The following is a 22,765-nucleotide window of genomic DNA, read 5'->3' as shown; positions in this document are numbered from 1 at the left end:
AGGGACCTCCAAATCAATTAAACCTAAAATCATGTATCATTATCTAAACACAAAGAGTATTAGCAACAACCTAGCTATTTCACTAAAATCATCTTATCATTCATAGAGATACTAAATTCAAACCATAAATGTAATCTAAAACAAGGTCTAGCTTCCCCTTACCTCGTAACGAAAGAGTTCTAAAAAACGCTGAATCCTTGCTTAGAGTACAAGAAACTCTAGAAACACCTACATAACACCAAATTGGAAGCAGAAAGAGTCTTTAGGACTTCTGATCAACAAGAAATTAGGAAAAGACATTACAACTCACATGCGACAAGAGATCATTAAGCATGATCTCAATTAAGAACGAGAAAAGAAAAAAGAGTTAAAACTTACTTGCTCTATTGAAGAAACTAACTAGGTAGAAACTAGACCTCGTTGCCATGGTCAATTTGGTACCTCCTGATCGTCAAAGAGATAACTCAGGAGTTAGAACTCTTAAAAAGAAGATAGAAAACCCTAGAAAAATCATTTCTAGAAAGATTACATGTTTTAAAATAATAAGACTCGTTTATAACAAAACTATTTATAAATAAATCATTTAATATTAAAATAATTAAATCTCACTGTTTTTAAATTGCTATCACTTCTAAAATATTTTACATCAACCATCAAACTCTATATGCTAAAATTAAGAAAATAGTGTAATATATATATATATATATATATATATATATATATTTATATATATTTATATATATATATATATATATATATATATAATCTATATGCTAAAATGAGAAAAATATATTCTAAGAAAATAGTGTAATATATATATATATATATATATTACACTATTTTCTTAGAATATATTTTTCTCATTTTACGTATAGATTATATATATATATATATATATATATATATATATATATATATATAAATTCAAACATAACTAAATAGTCCTCGGGAGTTTGAATCTGCAGTATATAATTATATAAAATATTTATATTTACTCAAGAAGGATTGTTTTTAGAACAAAATTTATATTTATTTTTTGAAAATAAATTATCACTCGATACTACTGATTACCAGTACCATGTCAATTTTCAATTTGTTTTTTCCAAAAAAGAACAGATATTAAAGGTTACTATATTTTTGCTAGGGCCTTTACCTTATTATGATTGAGCCATTCGTGAGCATGAAACCGACAAAGAAAAACATACCGTCAAATCCAGGAGTCCTATATGCCGTGTCATCAAATCCAGAAAAACATACCTTATAATTACTTCTGTTAGAGGTCATTAATATTTATAATTCTATCCCTTTTATAGTTTGTTAGACCAAAATTTTCCCATTTCTTAAATAATAGTAAAAAAACAAACTCATCCAAAAAATAAAAAAGAAAAAACAACTTCAAGAAATTCACACGCAAACATAACCATCCATCGTTTTGATTTATGACAGCATTAAACGGAACGAGACATTATCGGTGATGCCATCTGCATAGTGTGAAAATATCCGTTATTTACCCACTACTGCATCTAATCGATGTGGGCTTTTAAACAAGTTGTGAGTAAAGTTGAGAAGGGCTATCAAATCGAGTTGGTATGAGGATGGTTTTTGGAGGACCCGCCTCGTGCAGAAGCCAGTTGTTAGCAGCCATGGAAACAAAGGGTATCCTCCGTACTATACTGGTGTTCCAAGAAAAGCCATGCATCCTGAGTTGGAATAATTGAACCCCATGCCTTCCTCCCATAACATTACCAAATATATTAACCTGGTTGTAGCAATAAATACCATACGACACACCAGAGGGAGAGTTTGCCGCGTGCCACCCTATGAACCACGATAACCACCTTTCAATTCGCCTACAGTCTCCTCCGGACAAAGTTCCAAACATCATACCACATGGTGTTTGCACCTACGCATGCATCTATGCCCATAATTTAATACCACAACTAAACACCAAGAGTTCCACAATCAGGACACGATGCCTAAAGCCCCAAGATATTTATTGTCGTCAAGTAACAGCTGTGTTCCTATGAATCTGCCTCCATCCACCTATATATTACTTAAATGTCATTTTGTTAGGGCATTCCCAAGTAAAACTTGGAACCTTCTTTGTACAAAGATATGACGTCATTTTATTTTAAAAATTAACATTATTTGTAGAGCTAAACAATTGATATATATATATCACAATATTTACAACAATTTAATAGAAATATTAATGTGTAACATAAGTTAGTCCTAAGTTGAAAGTAATATTTCAAAAATACGTAATAAGGAGAGGAATGTTTCGTTTCTTTTTTTTAAATACCTCATAAAGTGTTTCTGGAAATGTTAAATTCTCATGTACATGGATATTTTATTATAAGAAACGCGAATATCTGAAAAACCCATTTTCGATTGTAACAACCAAAAAATAGACATTTCTACTTACATCTTTTATATAAAAACAGACATGTTCACTGGTACAAGATTCAACATAAATAATTATATAAACATATTATTAATTTTCAAAAAATAACTGTATCAATATACGGTTAAAGTTTTTTAAAAGATTACAAGACTATAACATTATTAAAGTATATATATATTTTTTATACATACTAAAGTATATATACATATTATATATATATATATATATATATATATATATATATATATATATATATATATATATTATACATTGATTCCAAAATTTGGAAGTACATAAAAACTTCTTGGTTAAACCATTTTTATTGACTACCACCACCAGAACATACACATTTTCTACTTATGTTATAATAGTGATAGTTATAAAAGAAACAGAATACAAACAAAAGAGAGTAATATAATGTTAATATAAAACACAAACAATTTTTCTCTCAATTTTAGCCAACCAAGACAAGAAGTAATACATAAACATGTCATCACACTACTCATAGACACATAACTGTTAACAACATTAAACTCTATATCTAGATTTATGTAACTCCCATATGCTAGACATTGTAAACCTATTGTAGAACTTCCAAAATTAATAGAATGATATGATATGTTAAGATTGGTTCATTAAACCTTCATCCTAAATCGATTCGCTGTGACCTTTGACCAAGATCGACTAATCTTGACCTTTTACTCGAGCCAACTCATTACGATCCTTGACTCGATGAACTCATCTAAACCTTCAATTGAACCTTTATGATTGACCGACTTGAATCAACCTTCAGTCTTACTTTACTCGATTCAGACTTTTGTGAGTAAAGTGAGAATAAAGTAAAAAGAAAAAAGAAAAAATTCAAATAACTTATATCTTTCAGAATATTTAAAAAAATAATTTTTATTTAATATCTTCCAAAATTTCTTAAATTTTAGTTTCTTTTTAATTATTTGATTCACTTGCGAAGCATTTTAATTTTTCCTTATAAATAATTTACTCTTATAAATTACTATTTCCATTTTCGGTTTGCTAAATTTAGAAAATGATTTGGTTTTATTCATTTTTTTTTTCAAATGCTAATTATAACTGGGAACTCGATGGTTGAAAATATTAAAAGAATTTATTCAAAGATAATTAAATTTTTATAGTTTTTTGTGATTTTAATTTTATTATTTTTTTCATTTCTCACGGTTTTAATCCCATTAAACAGTACTTGTAGTAATTTTAAATCTTTGACATTTTCAAAAATCAATAAAATACGAAATTATAAATTATCCTATTTGTTATTTGATAAGTCAAAATCAAACATATTTAAAGTTATCTTTGATTTATTTGTAGCATTCGTAATAAAATTAAAAAAATAATTTCTACCATGAAAAGTTACTTTAGAAATAACAAATATTCAATCTTTATTACCAAAAATTCTTTTTATTGAATATTTTTTAGGAAGCAATTCAAAAAGTAAATATTATCTTAAGTTATTTATGCTGTGGTAAACATTTCAGTACAATGAAATTGTATTGGTTGTGCTACTATAAACAAATAATGCAGGGGTGCCAATAGTTGACCCGAGAAGGTGAATGAAAGCCGCTTACTATGCTTTTGTTGGACAATCTTTCTTGGAAGATGCGTTCTGGATGGATAATCATGACATTTTTTATTTGAGAATATTTTTTGAAATATTTAATCTAGAATTTTTTTTAAATCTATTTTAGATTAAGTATTTTAGAAAAAACAATTTATCTAAAAATATTTTGTGAATTACATTATCTAAAATTTATTAAAAGAAAATGACTTTTACCTTAGGAGTAATTTGAGATTTATGAATTTTATGTGGGTGTAGGAAGAAAAAAAAAAAGAAAGGTGTAGCATTTCATTTGAACGTGAGTCTTAAAATTCTTTAGTAGAAATTTTAAAAGCACCTATACTAGAGTATTTTTTTTCCACCATATCTAGTTTTAAACTTGTGTCTACCTATACAGCTATACACATGGGTGTTTGCTTGTATGTTGTGTTATGCTTATAAATATATATTATATTAAAAGAGATTTAGAAATTAAGAAAATAAATAATAAATGTTTTTAAATTTATAATTAAATTTTGAATAGAATTCTTGTAAAAAAAATATTTATAGGTTTAGAAAATGAATATGTGTGTAAAAATGTAAGAGTGAACTTTATCAAAATATAAAAGATATTAACATATACAAAAATATAGAATATGTTTTCTAAAAGTACAAAAGATAGATTATGCATAAATATATGGTACACTCCTAAAAATACAAATCAATGTATGAATAAAATAAATTAATATACATTTTTAGATTTGTCTAATTAGTGTATTGATAAACTCATCTAATATGTACTGTTAGACTCGTTTAATCATTATATGGACACACTCATTTAATATATTTTTTCTAGACTCGTTTAATTAGTGATTAGACAAACTCATCTAATTAGAGAATGAATAGAATTGTCTAATATGTGTATGGACAATCAAGTGTAATGTATTGTTAGACTCGTGTAATGTTTTTTTTTCTAGTGATTCTAATCAATGTATGAAAAGACTCATTGATGTATATTTCTATAAGGCTTAATTGCTTACTTGATCCCTATGTTAACTGATTTTTTTCAGTTTAGTACCTAGTTTTAAAAGTGCATAGATTACATCCCAAAGTTATAAAAATTGTATGAATCAAGTTTCTTCCCTTAAATTGGCATAAACAGAGTTAACTCCGCGCTGACGTAGCTATGAAATTTGATTTTTACTTCTCTCATTTGTTTTTTTTTTTGCAACGCCCATCTTTTTCTCTTTCTGATTTTCACAATGATAGGAAATCTTTTTTTCTTTTTCATAACGAAACTCAACATCCATGGCCACAAGATTTTATTGGCGTGTCCACACGCGTCTCTCAATGGTGGTTGTTATGAGAATTAATGTTTAATTATCTCATATTAATGTTGTCACAGGTTTTGTTCACCAATCCTTTTCAAGTTTTCATACTAAACACATTTCTATGGTTAGCTTTAATTTTATTAAAAATAATAAATAATTAATATTTCAAGTATTTATTATTTATGAATAATAAATGTTTGGTATTTTAATATTTTTTATACAAACTAAATGTAGGTATTATATTATTAATACTGTAAAATAAATTTAATTAAAATTAAAATGTAATTTATATTATTAAATTAAATATAATAAAAATTATAATAATATAATAATAATAATACAATAATAATAATAATATAATAATAATATAATATTAATGATAATAATTATAATAATAATAATATAATAATAATATTAATAATTATTATTATTATTATTATTATATAATTTTTATTATATTTAATTTAATAATATAAATTACATTATAAATTAATTTAATAATATAAATTACATTATAAATTAATTTAATAATATAAATTACATTATAAATTAATTTAATAATATAAATTACATTATATAAATTACATTATAAATTAATTATAACGTAGACACATTTAAATGTAAATTTAATATGCATGTACCGAAGATGTAAAAGACCTTGTTGGTGATAATGTCAAGACCCTTATAAACTTGGAGTTTGTTAGATTGAAAGTTTCCAAACTGTAGAAAGAGAAAAGGAAAAAAAATGTCTTACAATTATGAAAATCATTAATATAAAAAGAGAAAACGTTGAAAAAAAAAAACAGATGAGAGAGAAGAAAAAGATCATAACTGTAGAAAGAGAAAAGGAAAAAAAATGTCTTACAATTATGAAAATCATTAATATAAAAAAGAAAACGTTGAAAAAAAAACAGATGAGAGAGAAGAAAAAGATCATATCTTATAGACACGTAAGCACGGTATGCTCATTTAAAGGGAGGGACTTGATTCATAGAACTTTTACAACTTTGGGACTTAATGTATGCACTTTTAAAACCGGGTACTAAACTAAAAAAAACCACTTAACATAGGGACCAAGTAAGCTATTAAACCTTTCTATAATCATCTAATCAATGTATCGACAAACTTGTCAAAAATATATATTGTTAGACTCATGTAATCAGTATATGAACACACTCATACAATGTATATTACCAGCCTCGTTTAATTAGTGTATGTTTAGACTCATATAATTAGTGAATGGACAAATTTGTGTATTGTGTATTAATAAATTCGTCTAGTATGTATATAAACAAAATTGTCTAGTGTATATTATTAGACTCATCTAGTTAGTGTACAAATAGACTCATCTAGTGTCTACTACTAGACTCGTTTAATCAATGTATAGAGACTCATTTACTTTGTGAATAAATAGACCAATTTAAAGTGTATTAATAAACTTGTCTAATATGTGTATGAATAGACTTGTCTAATGAATATTGAGACTCGTCTTATCAATATATGGACAAACTATTCCAGTGTTTCTTGTTAGACTTGTCTAATCAATGCATCGACAAATTCGTTTAATGAGTATTCCTAAATTTGTTTAATCAATGTATGTAATGATTCATATAACTTTTTTCTTGTGCTAAACTCATTTAATGATTATATGAACAAACTCCTTTAATATTTTTTTATTATACTCTGTCTAATTAATGTGTTTCTAGACTAGTCTAATTAAAATATAAAATGATTCATCTTTTTTTAATACTTATTTAATTAGTGTATATATACATCATTAAATTAGCATAAATTTTTTATTATATTTATTTAGTATATAAACAAACTTGTCTAATATAAATATATATATATATATATATATATATATATATATATATATATATATATATATTAAACTTATCTTTTTTGTTTTTGTTATACTAGTAGTATATATATTGCTAAACTTTAAACTAATCTAATCTAATATACATCATTAAACTAATATTTTTTTTTCTTACTAATTCATCTTTATTTTCTATATAAACAAATTCGTTTAATATTATTAAACTTATCTCATTTGTGTATTTCTTTTATTATATTATTCTAGTTTATTATATTAATCTAGTGTGTGTTAATGTGTTGCTAAACTTTATACTAATCTAGTATGTGTTGCTAGTATGTGTTGTTAGAATTTATCTATTAAATGTACTAATAAATGTACGTCTACTATATCTTATAGTCATCTAATATATAAATAGATTAATAATATATTTTAAGACAATTAATAAATATTAACAAAAATAATAATTTAATGCAAAGATGATAATTAACAAAACTATTACAGTTGTTTATATGATCTTAAATATGTATTATTTTTTAAAATAAAATTATGCTAAATAATAAAAAAAAATTTACATTTTATTTAATTAAATGATAAAGTAATTATAAATTTATAAAATTATAAATCATAGAATAAAAAATAATATAAACAAATTTAACCATTTATTCATTTAAAAAATCAACTAACATTTGAAATAAGTTTTAAAAGTACGTATAATGAATTAAAGTATATAATTTTAATTTATTATTCAAAAGAAATGTATATAAATATTTTATTTTAAAATAAATGATTAAAAACGTGAATTAGCACTAGTACAACCAGGAGAAAAGACACCGGTTGTTTTTCATTATAGGCACCGGTTCTCGAACAGAGGCATATGCAGACGAGGCAAAAAGTGTACCACTTTTGGCCTCAGTTTGAACTGAGGCAAAAAGAGTGGAGATTTGGCATCGGTTCATCTACAACCGAGGCCGTATGTTCCACCTACTGCTTCGGTTGTAGTCTGAACCGAGGCAGTAGAGGTTTTTTTTTTTATTGCACCCTACTGCCTCGGTTGTAGTCTGAACCGAGGCAGTAGATTTCTTTTTTTTTTTACGCAGTACTTTAGGCCTCGGTTGTGGTTATAACCGAGGCATATATCGCTTTTCTACCTCGGTTGTGACACCAACCGAGGCATATATCACTGTTTTTTTTTTTAAAATGAGGTCTGTTTCTGCGACATTCCCAATAACAGAAACAGACCTGCATATATATTTACAGCCAGAACAGTCGAGAATAATCCAGAAACGTATATTTTGAATGAAAATTATAATAAAACATAAATACATTCAATTGAATCATAAATCAATTTCTTATAAGCATAAATCAATCAAATTATAATCCTAAATCAAGTTTGAAGCATAAATAAAACTGAATGTACAATGTTAAACTAATAATAATGTAGAAAAACATCAAACAACTTAGAAACATAAACTTAGAACTTAGTATATCTTAATATCTAGTATATACTATTATATAAATGAATTACATATTTAGCCAGTGCTTTCCTCACAAGTTGAAGTGACTTCTCCGGAATTGGAGCAGTCCTATTGAATTTCTGCATAAAATACAATGATTTAACTTAGTGTATTTGAAATCTAAACTATAGGGAAAATAAAATTGAAACCTAAATAATACCGTTTCCCATCCACTGGTGTAATGTGCACGAATAATGGTCATCATCCAAAACATGACGTAGTAACCACATTCATATGACCCCGTTTGTATATTACACTACAATATATCATCATAATTATAAAATGTTAAGTAACATCAATTGAATGGAACCAAATGTAAATGAGTATGGACTAAAATACCAAACCTTAAGGGCAACCCATGCAAGCTTTTTAGCTGTAGCAGTAGATCTCCCAGATAACATCATATGTGTTGCAAGGGAACTATTAAAAGCAATTCCTTTAGCATACATTTATATATAAAAAAAGTAGAAACATTGAGATTCTTACCAATCTACTACATGTCTAAGAGAGCTGGGAGGAGACTTCTGCAATGAACAAAACCAGACAGCAGTGTTCTCCGGTATGGAGATCACAAGTAGCTGCCAATGACACCTGAAATTGGTAATAACTTATGAATCATATACCAAAATTAATAAATGAATGTGTTGAAGTTAACAAACTTCACTTACCCATGTATATAAGGGAGAAAATATATCTCCTTCCCCATTCCAAAACAGGTGCTGATGTATGTCTGGATATCATCAAATTTATTTCTTTCATGAGTCATAGAGGGGTCAATGAACCCATATACATCGTTGAACCCCTTCTTGTTACTAACATCAGACATATACCTAAAATGAAGAAATAATATGATATAAGTAAGTTGATAAAATAGAATTGTATAAAAAGGTTTTCATAAACTTACATCATCCACAGCTGAATGAGTGTAATATTAATTTCTTCTCTACCCGACGCAAGCTCCCTAACATCTTGATGATGCAAGTACAATGGGATCTGAGTTTCATAAAAAAGTGGTTGTCTCATAAACTGTACCACGAGCCACTAGCACGGTCCCAGTATTAGAAAGAATAAATAACTGACATGGACGAGTTTCATCCATGTCGTCCCCTGGGGCACCGGAAGCTGAACAACTTCCTTTACCGCTTCTACCTGTCAAATTAAATGTTAGGTTATGCAAAAAGTAAATTAGTTACCAAAAATAAATAAGTTTACCTGTAGGGGGCACAACATGTTCCGCTACAGGAGATGGCGGAGGACGATTGCCATAATCCTCATAATGCTGCTGGAACTGGCGCGCAACCATATCAGCAACTTCATCATACAACTCTGCTCGAACCTTCTTTGTGATCTCCTGCGTCATCTCTTTTCTTATTTCCTCCTTCATCTTTTCGTATGAATATGGACGCGAGGAAGACCCAAAAAACTGTCGTATGCCTATGCCAGTCCCAGCACCACGCACTCGTCCTGGGTGCTCAGGTCGTCCAATAGCTGTGGCAAGAATATCTTGACGACCTTCTTGTGTGAATTGACCTTGGGAGCTCTGCTCAACCAAGGAGTCCTGTCACATAACAAAAGTTCAAAATCATTAGAAAAATCTATGTAATATATATAACAAAATTAATGTAAAAATATAAGGAATGACATCTTACAATTCTTTCAGATATTTCTCTGGCAGACTCGGAAGTGTAGGAGCCCGATGGTCTTATACGGGCTAACTTCCACTTCTCGTGCCGAGATGGTGGTGAAGGAGGAGGAGGAGGGTCACAACCCTCAGAAAGTGGAAGTCTGCTATCTGACTTCTGCTTCATTATTTTTTCTTCAAGCTTCCTATATCCACCACGAGACAGTATGTGTGGATTTTTATTCTGAGCGCTTATTCCTTGTGCTTTTGACCTTTTTTCCTATGACAATATGAAACAATTGTCATAATATAGAATTATGAATGATGAATTGAATGATTTTACTGTACTTACCTGCCACGCCTCGGATGAACGAAGCTCTACAAACTGACGCCATGTTGCTTCGTCAATTGCTGAATATTTGGAACATGGATTTTCATTACTTTTTGGTCCAAATATATATCTAGACGTCAATTTTGTCTTAAACCCTCGAAATCTTTCTGCAATTGCAGATAAACACTTATTCCTTAAGCTCTCGATGTTTGGCATATCAAATGTTATCTGCAACAAAGAAAGTAATAACCTTATATCAATACAGATTTATCAATATAATGAATATAGAAGATGGAGCAATATTGCTTAACTTACCAATAGATCTTGCCAGATGAGATTCCGATCAGCCTCAGAAACATGGTCAAAGGATGGAGTAAGTATAGAGATACGATCACGTGCCAATACTCCAAGGTAAGACCTAAATACATCTGCATTTGGGCCAGATGCAACTCCAGTGACCACGTCAATAATGATAGGTGTCCTCTCACCTGCATTTCTTCTAAGTATAAGCTGTCGTAACCTCGTTGCTCCTCTCGTCCGTCTAGAAGTGGTGGGGACTTCATCGCCTGACGAATGAGGTGACTCAGCCATATATCTGTCACAATAAATAAGATGATATATAAATAAAGCACTTATAAAATAACATATATTATTTAACAATTGCCATAAATATTTACACAAACATGAAATTCATACATAATCATATGGATTGGTCATATATATATTCCTTCATTGTGATCTTCTCGTATTGCTTGTATGTCATCAATTAGAGGGTCGTCATCCAAATTTATTGTCGTTTTAAATGGATGGCTGTCAGCGATATGAAGATTACTTATATTCTCTTCTTTATCTTCAATTTGCCTTTTTCCTTGGAGAGCAACATACCAATGGTCAGACGCAGGATCTTTGACATAAAAAACCTGACTTGCTTGATATGCCATGATGAACGGTTCGTCTCTATAACCAACCTTTCGAAAATCAACAAGTGTCATACCAGATTCATCTATTTTGACACCACTCTTATTGTCTACCCACTTACATTTGAAGAGTGCAACGGAAAACTTAGTGTAATCAACTTCAAATATCTCTTCAATTCTACCATAGTATCTCATGGATCCAACTATAGGATTTTGATCTTTGGATGTTGAAAACTGTAGTGACTCAGCTTCTAGACTGACGCCACTATTTTGTACTGTGCTTTTATCATCCAAAGTTTTTGTATAGAATGTGCAATTATTAATTTCGTAGCCTGTACAACATACAACATCAAACTTCAAGCCATTTGCTAACCACAACAAAGTCTCAGAGGACCATGATTCTTTCGAAACTTCAGATTTGAACCAGTACAAGAATGTTCTGTTATGCTCCATCAACTGCCATTTCTCTGATTGTCGTGGATAGTTGTTCCTTACAACGGCTTTATGTGCTTCCAAAAATGGGATCACTTCATCTGTGTTGTTTAATATGTACAAATGTGCTTGCATCAATTCTTCACGACTTTTCGTCACCACATTCACACCTCGGATGCTTTTACTTGTAGAATATCTACTCAACCATGATGTCCGAGGGACTCCTATCGGATTTGCTTTAGTCATATACTCAGAGCAAAACTCAATACTTTCTTCAGCAATATATCTTTCAATCATCGAACCTTCTGGACGATATTGATTTTTGACGTACCCTTTCAAAATCTTCATATAACGCTCAATAGGATACATCCATCTTAAGTATACTGGTCCACACAACTTTATTTCTCTGATCAAATGAACAAGTAAATGCACCATGATGTCAAAAAAGGATGGAGGGAAAAACATTTCTAGTTGACACAAGATGATGATAATTTCGCTTTGAAGTTCATCTAACTTTGTAGGATCGATGACTTTACTACAAATTGACGAGAAAAATGAGCACAATCGAGTTATGGTCAGCCTAACTTTTTTAGGCAAAATTCCACGAATTGCCACTGGTAACAACTGTTGCATTAAGACGTGGCAATCGTGAGACTTCAGTCCAACAAGCTTTAAGTCCTGCATTGACACTAAGCTCTTGAAATTTGAAGAGTATCCTTGTGGTACCTTGATACTCTTTAAACAAAGACAAAAACTTATCTTCTCTTGTTTGGACATTGTGTAACATGCAGGGGGCAAATAAGTACGTTTACCAATCTCTCTTGGTGCCAACTCTTCTCGGATCTTCATGTCAACCAAATCCAAACGCGCATTCACTCCATCTTTTGTTTTTCCCTGGATGTTTAGTAGTGTACCAATCAAGCTATCACAGACATTTTTCTCAACATGCATGACATCTATGCAATGTCTAACATCTAACTTTGACCAATATGGAAGATCAAAGAATATTGATTTCTTCTTCCAAGGGGTCGTTACAGAAGACTTCTTCGACGTTTTCCCAAATATATGATGTACTTTATTAACTTTCTCAGCAACTTCAAGTCCAGTAAGTGGAATGGGTGCATTGTCTTTTTCTTGTTCTCCATTGAATGCTTTCTTTAACCTTCGATATGGATGATTAGATTGTAAAAATCGCCGATGACGCATATACACTGTCTTCCTTCCGTGTTTTAATTGTTGAGCTGCAGTGTTTTCTTCACATATAGGACATGCTTTATGACCCTTCACACTGTACCCCGACAAATTACCGTAAGCTGGGAAGTCATTAATGGTGCAAAATAACATGGCATGCATCATGAAAGTTTCTGAAGCAAAGGCATCAAATATTTCAACCCCATCAACCCACAACAACTTCAAGTCTTCAACTAGTGGCCTTAGATAAACATCGATGTCATTTCCAGGCTGCTTTGGACCAGATATCAACATTGACAACATCATGTACTTTCTTTTCATGCACAATCCAGGAGATAAGTTGTAAATTATCAGTATAACGGGCCAACAACTGTGATTGGTACTTAAATTACCAAATGGATTCATTCCATCAGTAGCTAAGCCAAACCTAAGATTTCTACATTCTTCACCAAATTGGGGGAATTCTTGATCAATAATTTTCCATTGCTTTGAATCAGCTGGATGACGAAGCAGCCCATCAGTTGTTCTCTCATCTGCATGCTGATACGGGTCGCACCGCATACAAATTTGATTGCACAATTAAGAATGCAGCATAGCTAGGATGTGACTCCTAGGTCGTCTCTCAAGGACCAACATTGCGGTTCAGTTTCAGATCACACACGAAAGGGGGGTTTTGAATGTTTGTTTTTGAATGTGGAAAAGTAAATTAAATTAAATTGAAAATTAAAATTTTTCTTTCTTTCTTAATTGAAAAGCAATTCATTCACGTAAATGAAGAAGAAAGTGAATTTGGAATTTCTTCTACCACCGTAAACCGTGCCTCTCACTTTTGGTGCCAAATCCAAAGTAAAATGGCTAGCTTTCTACGTGGCTTTTCCTAGGCCAAGCAATACACCTCCTTCTCCTTACTTCACTAAAGACAAAACAACATTCTCCTTTCTTTCCTTTCTTCCACACGTAAACACACCTTTCTTCACCTATGGTTAAACAATAAATTAAAATGAATGCTAAAGTCTTCTAGCCATACATCTCCATCACGTGAAAGCATGAAGTGAAGAAGCCAAAACCAACTTCTTCTTTCCACTACTGGACGTGGCAACACACCATTCCTCCATTGCCAAACACCTACTCCTTCCTAACCACACAACACTGCTATTACGTGAATAACATACACTTCTACTATTTTTAAACAAAAACTACATTCTCTTCAAAATAAATCAGCACCTTCTTTTCAAACATGGGACCAGCTGCCCTTCCAATTCAATGTCCCTGCCCAACATTTCTCCATCACCGTAAACAACATTCTTTAAACAGCCATGCATTATTAAATCTCTGAAAACAGCAAGGTGGTGCAGACTTGAACTAACCAAAGAAAATAACTAGAAAAAGGATTTTTTTTAAGACCCTTGCAAATTACAGCACCTACACTCCTCAATCATCTAACAAACCAAAAGAAATAAAATCTTGCTGCTGGAAATGACAATGTACCGAGAACTACCTTAATAACCTGCATCACAGTAAATCCAAGAGAACCAAGTTAAAGGAAATGAACTTCTAAAAATGGGGCAGCAAACCGTGGAATGCAGTAACTGCTGCACTTTTACACAGGAGTTTGGTTATAGCAGTTGGACGTGTACATCTCAGGGGTGGCAAGATACATTTCTCTTGTTTCTCAACTAGATATATTACTCAATTATTTAGTCAAATTGCTCAAGGAAAAACCAAGGTGACTGCTGGACAGATTTCTTTTACTAAATGCAGATAAAATCCAATTGTTCTCTATCATTCATTCATCAAAACAACATTACAGTTAATCAAGAAGCATGAAAACAGGATGTAAGAAAATAAGGGAAACATCTAATGCTAAACAATGTGACCATGTCAGCTTTGGAATCAAAAGGGTAGAGAGTACTCAATGGTGAAGTGCTGAATCCACTTCCAGAGAAGACAACATGCACACCAACTCTTCCAAGCTCCCCAAGAAAATGTTCCAAGTGAGATCACTGCAACTAAGAGTTACGTCACGGCTGGACTATTCGATTTCTCCTTCCTCCCCATGCTGGATGCAGACCTCTTGTTTCCAAAAACAACGTTCCAAAGATCAAGAGCAAAGCGTGATTGAGATAGTTCCTCCGAGAAGTGTATATCTTGAGTTCTGTCACTAAGAGTAGTCTCCAGACTCAGAGTGTAACCTCCATCCTTATGTGTCTCTTCCTTTTTAAAAGGAAAACCAACCAGCTATGAGCCATCTCTTCCGTTCAGTCATGGCCCCCTTTCCATGTCCTCTGCCAGGCTTTTCAGTGAGGATAATATTCCCTTCAGTCGCTGCTCCCGCTTTTTATCCCTTCATATATTTTGCTGATCCATATTTGTCCAAGGGCCGTGTGTTCTTTTTACCAATGGAAGGATGAAAGCTTGTGTGTAGTGGATGAAGCAGAGAGATCAGAATCTTGCAGCATGGAGCTCCTCCCTTTTGTACGTGAATTGCTCCCAAAGATCCAACTAAATGCCAACACAAAACTTGAGTGGAGAATGTTCAGAATAAAACTGGGTGGTGGCCCCTTTGATACCAAACGCATGTGATGTTTTGGTGTGTGCCTCATTCTCTTACAATTGAATAAAATATAAAATGAAATGCACCCTTCTCCTCGTGATAGCAACCCCTTAGTGAATCCATATGCTGACAACACCTCTTCATTCATCCCATAGTTTGCTATAGCCGTGTGAATGTGTGCTTAAATTTTTTTGCTAATTTCCATCCAGCCGTGAAACATGTGTATCACTTCTACCACTGGGCTAAGTGCTACCATTCCCGCCGTAACACCATTCCTTTCTTTCTTTCCAAATTAAAACAAAAATTCAAAAGCTTCTAATTAATGACTTCACAAAAGAAATTAGTCCCTGGATTTTATCCAATAATTTTTCCTACAATTAATAATGCAAATATTAAGCTTAGATAATTCAAATTAATCAAAATAAGAATTTCTAGTCAATTTAAGCACAATTAGTACAAATAGGAAAATACTGGACATTTAAACACAATTCCCGGATTAAATTCGGTACAATAAACTAAGTGAAATGTAAAAAATATTGATTCATCACATGCCATCTTAGGTTTTTAGCGTCTTTGGGATTCGCGAACAAACGCTTAAGTCTGGCAACTAGTGGAAGGTACCAAACTACTTTCAAAGCAGAACCATTCTTTTCTGTGTGACCACCATCTTCACCGTTGTTTTTTGACTTGTATCGTGATAACCCACACTTTGGACACTTTATCAAAACTTCATTCTCATTCCTATATAATATGCAATCATTCGGACATGCATGTATCCGTTTATATTCCATACCCATCGGACAAAGAATTTTTTTTGCATCATAATTACGATTGGGTAACGTATTTCCATCTGGCAGCATTTCATTCAACAACGACAACAATTCTGTAAAACTCTTATCACTCCATCCATTGCTCGCCTTTAAATTCATGAGCCTTAACACCGCTGACAACCGTGTGAACTTAGTTGAACCCGCATACAAAGGAGTCTCCGCATCAGTGGACATCGTTTCATACACATGTGCTTGGGCAAAAGCTTCTGCACCAACATCGCGGATCATGTCCTCTAAGTTGTCTTCTTCTGCTTGATCTTCCATATCCATTGTGGAATCATAAACATTTTCAGTTTGAGAGACAGTTGGAAAGTCTGTTAATTCGCCATGCCATATCCATGTTGTATAACTTCGTATGAAACCATCACAGATAAGATGTTCCCTAATATCACTTGCGTTCAACTTCCTCCCATTCAAACAGTTCACACATGGACATCTGAACTTCACTTCATTATCATCACTTGTACTCGCATTACGTTGCGCAAACTCTATAAATTCTTCTACCCCTCTCTCGTACTCAGTGCTGATGCGTGGTAAATTAATCCACCCTCTATCCGTATGCATCTTTACTGAAATTGTTTACACAATTTCAATCATCTTGAATGATCACTTTGATCGTGTTTGTATTCAAGGTGTGACCCTATCCCATTCAAGAAGATTCACTTTTTTTAGTTTATTAAACATATCAATTTTAAACAACATATCTCATATTTCACGAAATTTTGCCAGCATTTCGCATTGGTCTTCAGGTTACACGAAATGAAAGTGATTATAAATCACAATCAAATATGCACCCGAAGATCAATACAAAACACACCGACAAATTTTCGTGAAATTTAAGAAATGTATATTAAAATTGATATGTTATAATAAACTATGAAAAAGTTATTACTCTTCTTAAACTGTCCAACCGGACAATTCAAGATTCAATACTGTAAATTATTATTACCATCTCCTCTATTTTCATTTGTAAAAAGTATGTTTGTTCAAAAAATCTGGAGATAGTAAATAATTTTTGTATTGAATCTCAAACGGGAAACTAAGGCTAATTCACAACAACAATATATATTCAAGCAAACAAATAATTACATACGCAACATGTAATATATTCAACCAAACAATATATTCAACCAAACAATATATTCAACCAAGAGTAAATAATGTCATTTCAATTAACTTTAGGGTTTAGATACTTGAGTTTATTTCACTTGTTTACAACATGTTTCTCAAACCTTATTTAAATATTCTAAAACCCAACAAGTCTTTTTTTTTTTTAAATTTCTTTCTTGTTATTTATTCTAAACTAAACTTACGATATTTTAAGCGAATGGTGTTGTTACATATTATGTTGTATTGTTTAGTTTTATTTGATGAAAGATATGTAGAAAAGTTTTATATTAGAATGGAATGGATTGATTTTCTAATATATAGGTATAGGTTAGACAACTTGTCTATTAAACAAGTTCAAACTAAATTAGAAGCGAATTGATTTGTAACCTACTTATAATAATCTTTTATTATATTCTTACCATTTTTTATTAATAATGATTTATTATTATTAAGTTTGTAAGTTAACAATTTCATCTTTTTAAACACTTATTTATCAATAACGTTTTGATAGTATGAATATTAAATTATTTATTTGTCTAATTAGATGTGTTATAACACTTTAATTTTCATCTACTATTTATACTAATTTTTAATAAAATAAGTAAATTTAATGATTTCATATAAATAAGTAAGTTGAGTAAAATGCCTTTTATAATCCCATAATATATATATTAAATTGAAAAAAAAAATTATCCTTAAATAAATTAAACTACCAATTCTTAAAAAACAGTATAAAATAAACATTTGATTTTATAAAAATTGATGTCCAATTTATATGTTAGTATAAACATATGCATATGAACTTAATGAAAAATTAATTAGAATGTACCGTGTCTGAAAAATTAATTCTTTCAGACAAATTCTTACCGCAATTTCATATATTTCCTGTATCTCCAACAATATTAAAATTCCAGTTTTGTCTTTTTCAGAACAATTTCAAAGTTAATGTTAACTTTTTAAATTGGGTAATTTGAAAATAAAAAATAACTTTCAAATTATATAATTTGAATAATTGCTTTAGAAAACTTGTTTAAAAGTTTTATTAGACGTAGTAATTTCATATGTCTTTCTCCATTCTATGTAATCCTCATGGATCCTTTTTGGTCAGTGCTCATCCTTTTTTTGGTTCTATGAATTTGTTTTATAAAATTATAAAACAATTTTTAATGTGTACATCTATGGGAAATAAGCATTTCATATAACCACCTATGCTCACTGCGTAGAACTATTATTATTGATTCTGGGCACAAATACAGTATGAGAGCAGCCAAGGGACAATGTTCCCCTGCACACAAAGACCCCCCAACTATATATAGGAAGCCTCATTCACCCTAACAACCTACTAACAACTACTTTTTAATATGTTTCCTCCTAACATATACATTACATATCCTATCAATTTCAGTATTATAATTTCTCACTCCTTTTGATGTTCCTTGTTTATTTTCTATATCTGCATTTTTGAACAAAATTTAATTGAGGAATAGCAGAAAGTTGAATGGACTTGCTCCTTTTCTCCTCCCTTGTTGCTTCAGTCGTTGATATTCCTGGATTACGCATTTCCCTGTTCTAAGTTCCTGTCTTTCAAATTATATTTGTCATCACCTTTATGTTGGTTGTGAATGCCTTAATCTTGTTTGCAACAGGTTGAAATATATTTAGCGAATTCCATATCTCAATGAACATATAAGACATGGCCTAATCCAAAAGGTATTCAAATCCAAAACATCATCAATGAGATATTTTTTTGAGTTTCCTTGACAGACCCGCCAATTCAAACCCTTTTCATAATTTTCCTTCCCTACCAAATGCCATGCTTATGACCAGCATTTTCTATAACAAAATGAATCAAATCATAAGTACTCAATCACGTTTTTTCTTATCAATTTGTTGAACAAAGATTTGTCATAATAGCCTCTAACTCTGTCTGAAATTACTGATCATGTTATAGTTCAAAGACTTCAAATCCTTAAAATATATACTGTGTTCCATTCTTTTGTTTTAATTTATTTATTCTTACAATTCCAGCTAAGCCAACTAATATTTTCTTTTACAATCCCAATCCCAATATCAATCTGTCTCTCCCTTCTCAGATTTCCAAGTTGCCATCTGGTCAGTCTCTTACTATTTTTTTCATCTCATTTGAAGCTATCAAATCAATTAGCTATGTAATTAGTTGAATTCTTGGGGATCCAAAAGGGAATTGCCTCCTTCCAACACCAATGAATTTGATTTTCCTTGGTCCATCGTTTTACAAAAATGCTTTTATCACTCTCGATAATGCTATACAGAGATCCATGGTGATTGATATATATCATCATATACTGCCATCTATTCCAAGGGGATAAGGCCTGGTTATAAAATAGGGAAATAAAGATAGTTTTTATGATTATTTGGATGAACTTAATTCCGTAGATGTTCTGAAGATGTTGAATCATCTGTGTTTAAATCTGAAATATCTATTACCAAATGAAAGAAATGAATATCCAGAACATTTTCTGATAAGCATGTAGCAACTAACATGTAAGAGAGCACTCCAATTTCTTCTCTTCTTCAAGGTTTCAACTTAGAATCATGTCTACATGTTCTGTTTCCTATGGCCCTTGAACACATCCTTGTTCTATTATTATTTAATTCGTTTTTATGAAAGTTATAATCAGCTCAATTTAAAACGAAAACTTATTTTCGTTCCTTCTAAACATTAAGTTGTTTCTAACAAAATTTAAAACAGTACTTTAATACGTATATCATTGCTTAGTTTGATACTGCTTCAATATGAGCTTGATCCAACAAAATTAAAAAAATCAATTCAACCAATACATACAATTTGATTCTCCTCCAGAAACAACAATTATTATCAGAGCAAGAAACAACAATTATTATCAGCAAAAACACAATCAACTAACCTCAATGTAGACAGGAAGAATGAAACAGCGTTGGAGGCAGTACCGGCGGAGGCAGCAGTGGCGGAGGAAGCACCGGCAGGCGAGAGCACTGGCAGCAGCAGTGGCGGAGACCGGCGCCGTACCAATGGAAGCAGCAGTGGCGGAGGAAACACCGGCAGGCCAACGGTGGCGCGTAGGTGAAGGGCGGAGGCGCGGCCAACGAGGACGAGCAGCACTGAATGCGCGAGCACTGGCAGCAGTAGTGGCGGAGGTACACCGGCGAGGCACCAAGGCGAAGGGAGGCGAGTCAAGGAGAGCCAATGGAAGTTATGCGGCGAGGAAAGTGAAGAAAAAACAGGTACGAGGAAGAAGAAGAAGCTGTCGCGATTCGAAAATATGAAATTTGGATACTACCTTGGTTACCTCTAGACCCGAAGTCATATCCCCATACTGCATCGGTTAAAAGCATAAACGGTGTAGAATATGTGCGGCATCGACCTCGGTTCAGTGCCTAACCGAGGCCCTACACGTTCCAGCAGTTGAACAGGCGCGTAGCTGCAGTTGGACAGGAGCAGGTGGTTATGGCCTCGGTTTGAAAGCCAACCGAGGCAATAAGGTACCCTACACGTCAGTGCTTAAACAGGAGCAGGTGGTTATGGCCTCGGTTTGAAGGCCAACCGAAGCAATAAGGTACCCTTTAGGCACCGGTTGCTAACCAACCGAGGCAGTAGCTAGTGGCGTGGCAGCGGCAGGTGGACAAACACTTTGCAGTTGCAGTCTGACACTGAGCATCAGTAGGCTGATAGGCACCGGTTTCAGACTAACCGAAGCAATAGGGTGAAGTTTAGGCTTCGGGTTCTGTGCGAACCGAAGCAGTAGCTAGTGGTCACACACTTTTGCAGTCTTATCAGACTGAGCATCAGCAGGCTTATAGGCACCGGTGTCAAGTTAACCGAAGCAATAGGTGCCGTTTAGGCTTCGGGTTCTGGGTGAACCGATGCAGTAGCTAGTGGTCAGACTTTTTAGTCAGTTTGCAGTCTTATCCAGCAGGCTTATAGGTTTCGGTTATGAGTTGGACCGAGGCAGTAGCATATATAGGCCACGGGTTTCGGGGAACCGAGGCAATAGGTGTGTTCCAAAACGGTTTGGATAAGGACTGATGTATATAACATTATACGCTTCGGTTTTCGTATAACCGAGGCGTATAATGGGCGTCAAAATCCAAACTTTTTACTAGTGTAGTTATTTAAGAATATTCACAGTAAAATAAAAATAAACAAATTAAATGATATAAAATGATTTTAAAAACCAAGTTTATTGTTTCCCAACATTATTGGTGAATATTGACGATACTACTACATTTCTCTTTCAGGGTCCAAATGCAAGTCGCATTCCATGGGTCCAAAGTTGCAACTCACGAACAAGTTCAAAAGCTTCTCCTCCATCTGCAGCTTCTCCTTCTCCGGTTTCTCTACTTGACCCTCCATTATATGCTGCATCGCTTGGCACTGGCATTTGGGGCTGTTCATGCCCCTCACTTCCTGGCAGCACCTTAGCATCTGATATAATTCTTTCGCCTCGCTAAAGCCGTCGTTCGTTCTCACGCTCCTTAGAACATCATCATCATCATCAACCTTGGATCTTCGTCATAAGGTAGTTCTCACAGTACTCGAGTTCCGCCTTCTTGATCTGCTCGAGACAGCTCAGTCGCTCCTTCATTCCTTTGAAGGCGCAGCATGTGTGCCCTACGAAGACAGGAGCCACGATGAGGATGGTGCGTGTTTCATTCTCTCGGTTAGGTTTTGGAATTAATATCAGTAATATAATAAAACTAATGCAATATATTTACATACTACATGATTTTTATAATTTTAGTGCACTCTATTTTTAATTTGTATTTTCCTAGATATTAAGCTATTTTTTAAAACTAAATCGCTACATTTATTTTTTATGTAAAAATCACTCTTTACATGGCTATTATTACTTTCAGTTAACCTTTCAGAAAATTGATATTCTTGTCACTGTTTCCATAACCATTAGACACTCATTTGTCACACTTTTTAGTTCATTTATTACATTTGAATAATTATTTTTCTATTTAATACTAAAAATGATTTATCATAGAAAATAATTGTTATTTAAGAAGAACAATATTTTAACTTATGTTTTATTGAATAATTAATTTATAGTGCATATTCTTAATTGATATTAGTATATAACAGCATAGTACTAACAAACTTTGAGAAAAAATAGTTA

The 22,765-nt window shown here is 32.2% G+C and overlaps 2 protein-coding genes across 3 annotated transcripts; both read right to left on the bottom strand.

Moving 5' to 3' along the window:
* Positions 1-8,530: 8,530 nt before the first annotated feature.
* On the bottom strand, positions 8,531-15,900 carry LOC128194825 (uncharacterized). 2 transcript variants are annotated; one of them, XM_052871164.1, is made up of 11 exons: positions 11,287-11,428; positions 10,906-11,185; positions 10,612-10,818; positions 10,288-10,539; positions 9,851-10,196; positions 9,543-9,787; positions 9,307-9,468; positions 9,125-9,229; positions 8,983-9,058; positions 8,799-8,894; positions 8,531-8,718 (listed from the first exon to the last, which is right to left on the bottom strand). In XM_052871164.1, exons 1-6 carry the CDS (start codon positions 11,292-11,294, stop codon positions 9,639-9,641), a joined length of 1,242 nt encoding a protein of 413 aa, XP_052727124.1. In that variant the 5' UTR covers positions 11,295-11,428; the 3' UTR covers positions 8,531-8,718; positions 8,799-8,894; positions 8,983-9,058; positions 9,125-9,229; positions 9,307-9,468; positions 9,543-9,638. The 2 variants fall into 2 exon arrangements, with proteins under 2 accessions (XP_052727124.1, XP_052727123.1); XM_052871163.1 differs by lacking the exons at positions 8,531-8,718; positions 8,799-8,894; positions 8,983-9,058; ... (4 more) ...; positions 10,288-10,539; positions 10,612-10,818 and adding an exon at positions 14,355-15,900 and having other exon boundaries at positions 11,072-11,185; positions 11,287-14,265.
* Positions 15,901-21,805: 5,905 nt separating this feature from the next.
* Positions 21,806-22,734, bottom strand: LOC108323643 (2S seed storage albumin protein-like). The gene is given in 3 exon segments (XM_017556126.2): positions 21,806-22,141; positions 22,143-22,340; positions 22,730-22,734. Coding segments are annotated over 3 exon segments (480 nt in total). The 3' UTR covers positions 21,806-21,864.
* Positions 22,735-22,765: the final 31 nt, after the last annotated feature.

The sequence above is a fragment of the Vigna angularis genome, chromosome 11, assembly GCF_016808095.1.
Source record: "Vigna angularis cultivar LongXiaoDou No.4 chromosome 11, ASM1680809v1, whole genome shotgun sequence".
NCBI classification, from domain to species: Eukaryota; Viridiplantae; Streptophyta; class Magnoliopsida; order Fabales; family Fabaceae; genus Vigna; species Vigna angularis.
This window is presented reverse-complemented; position numbering and strand designations above follow the sequence as displayed.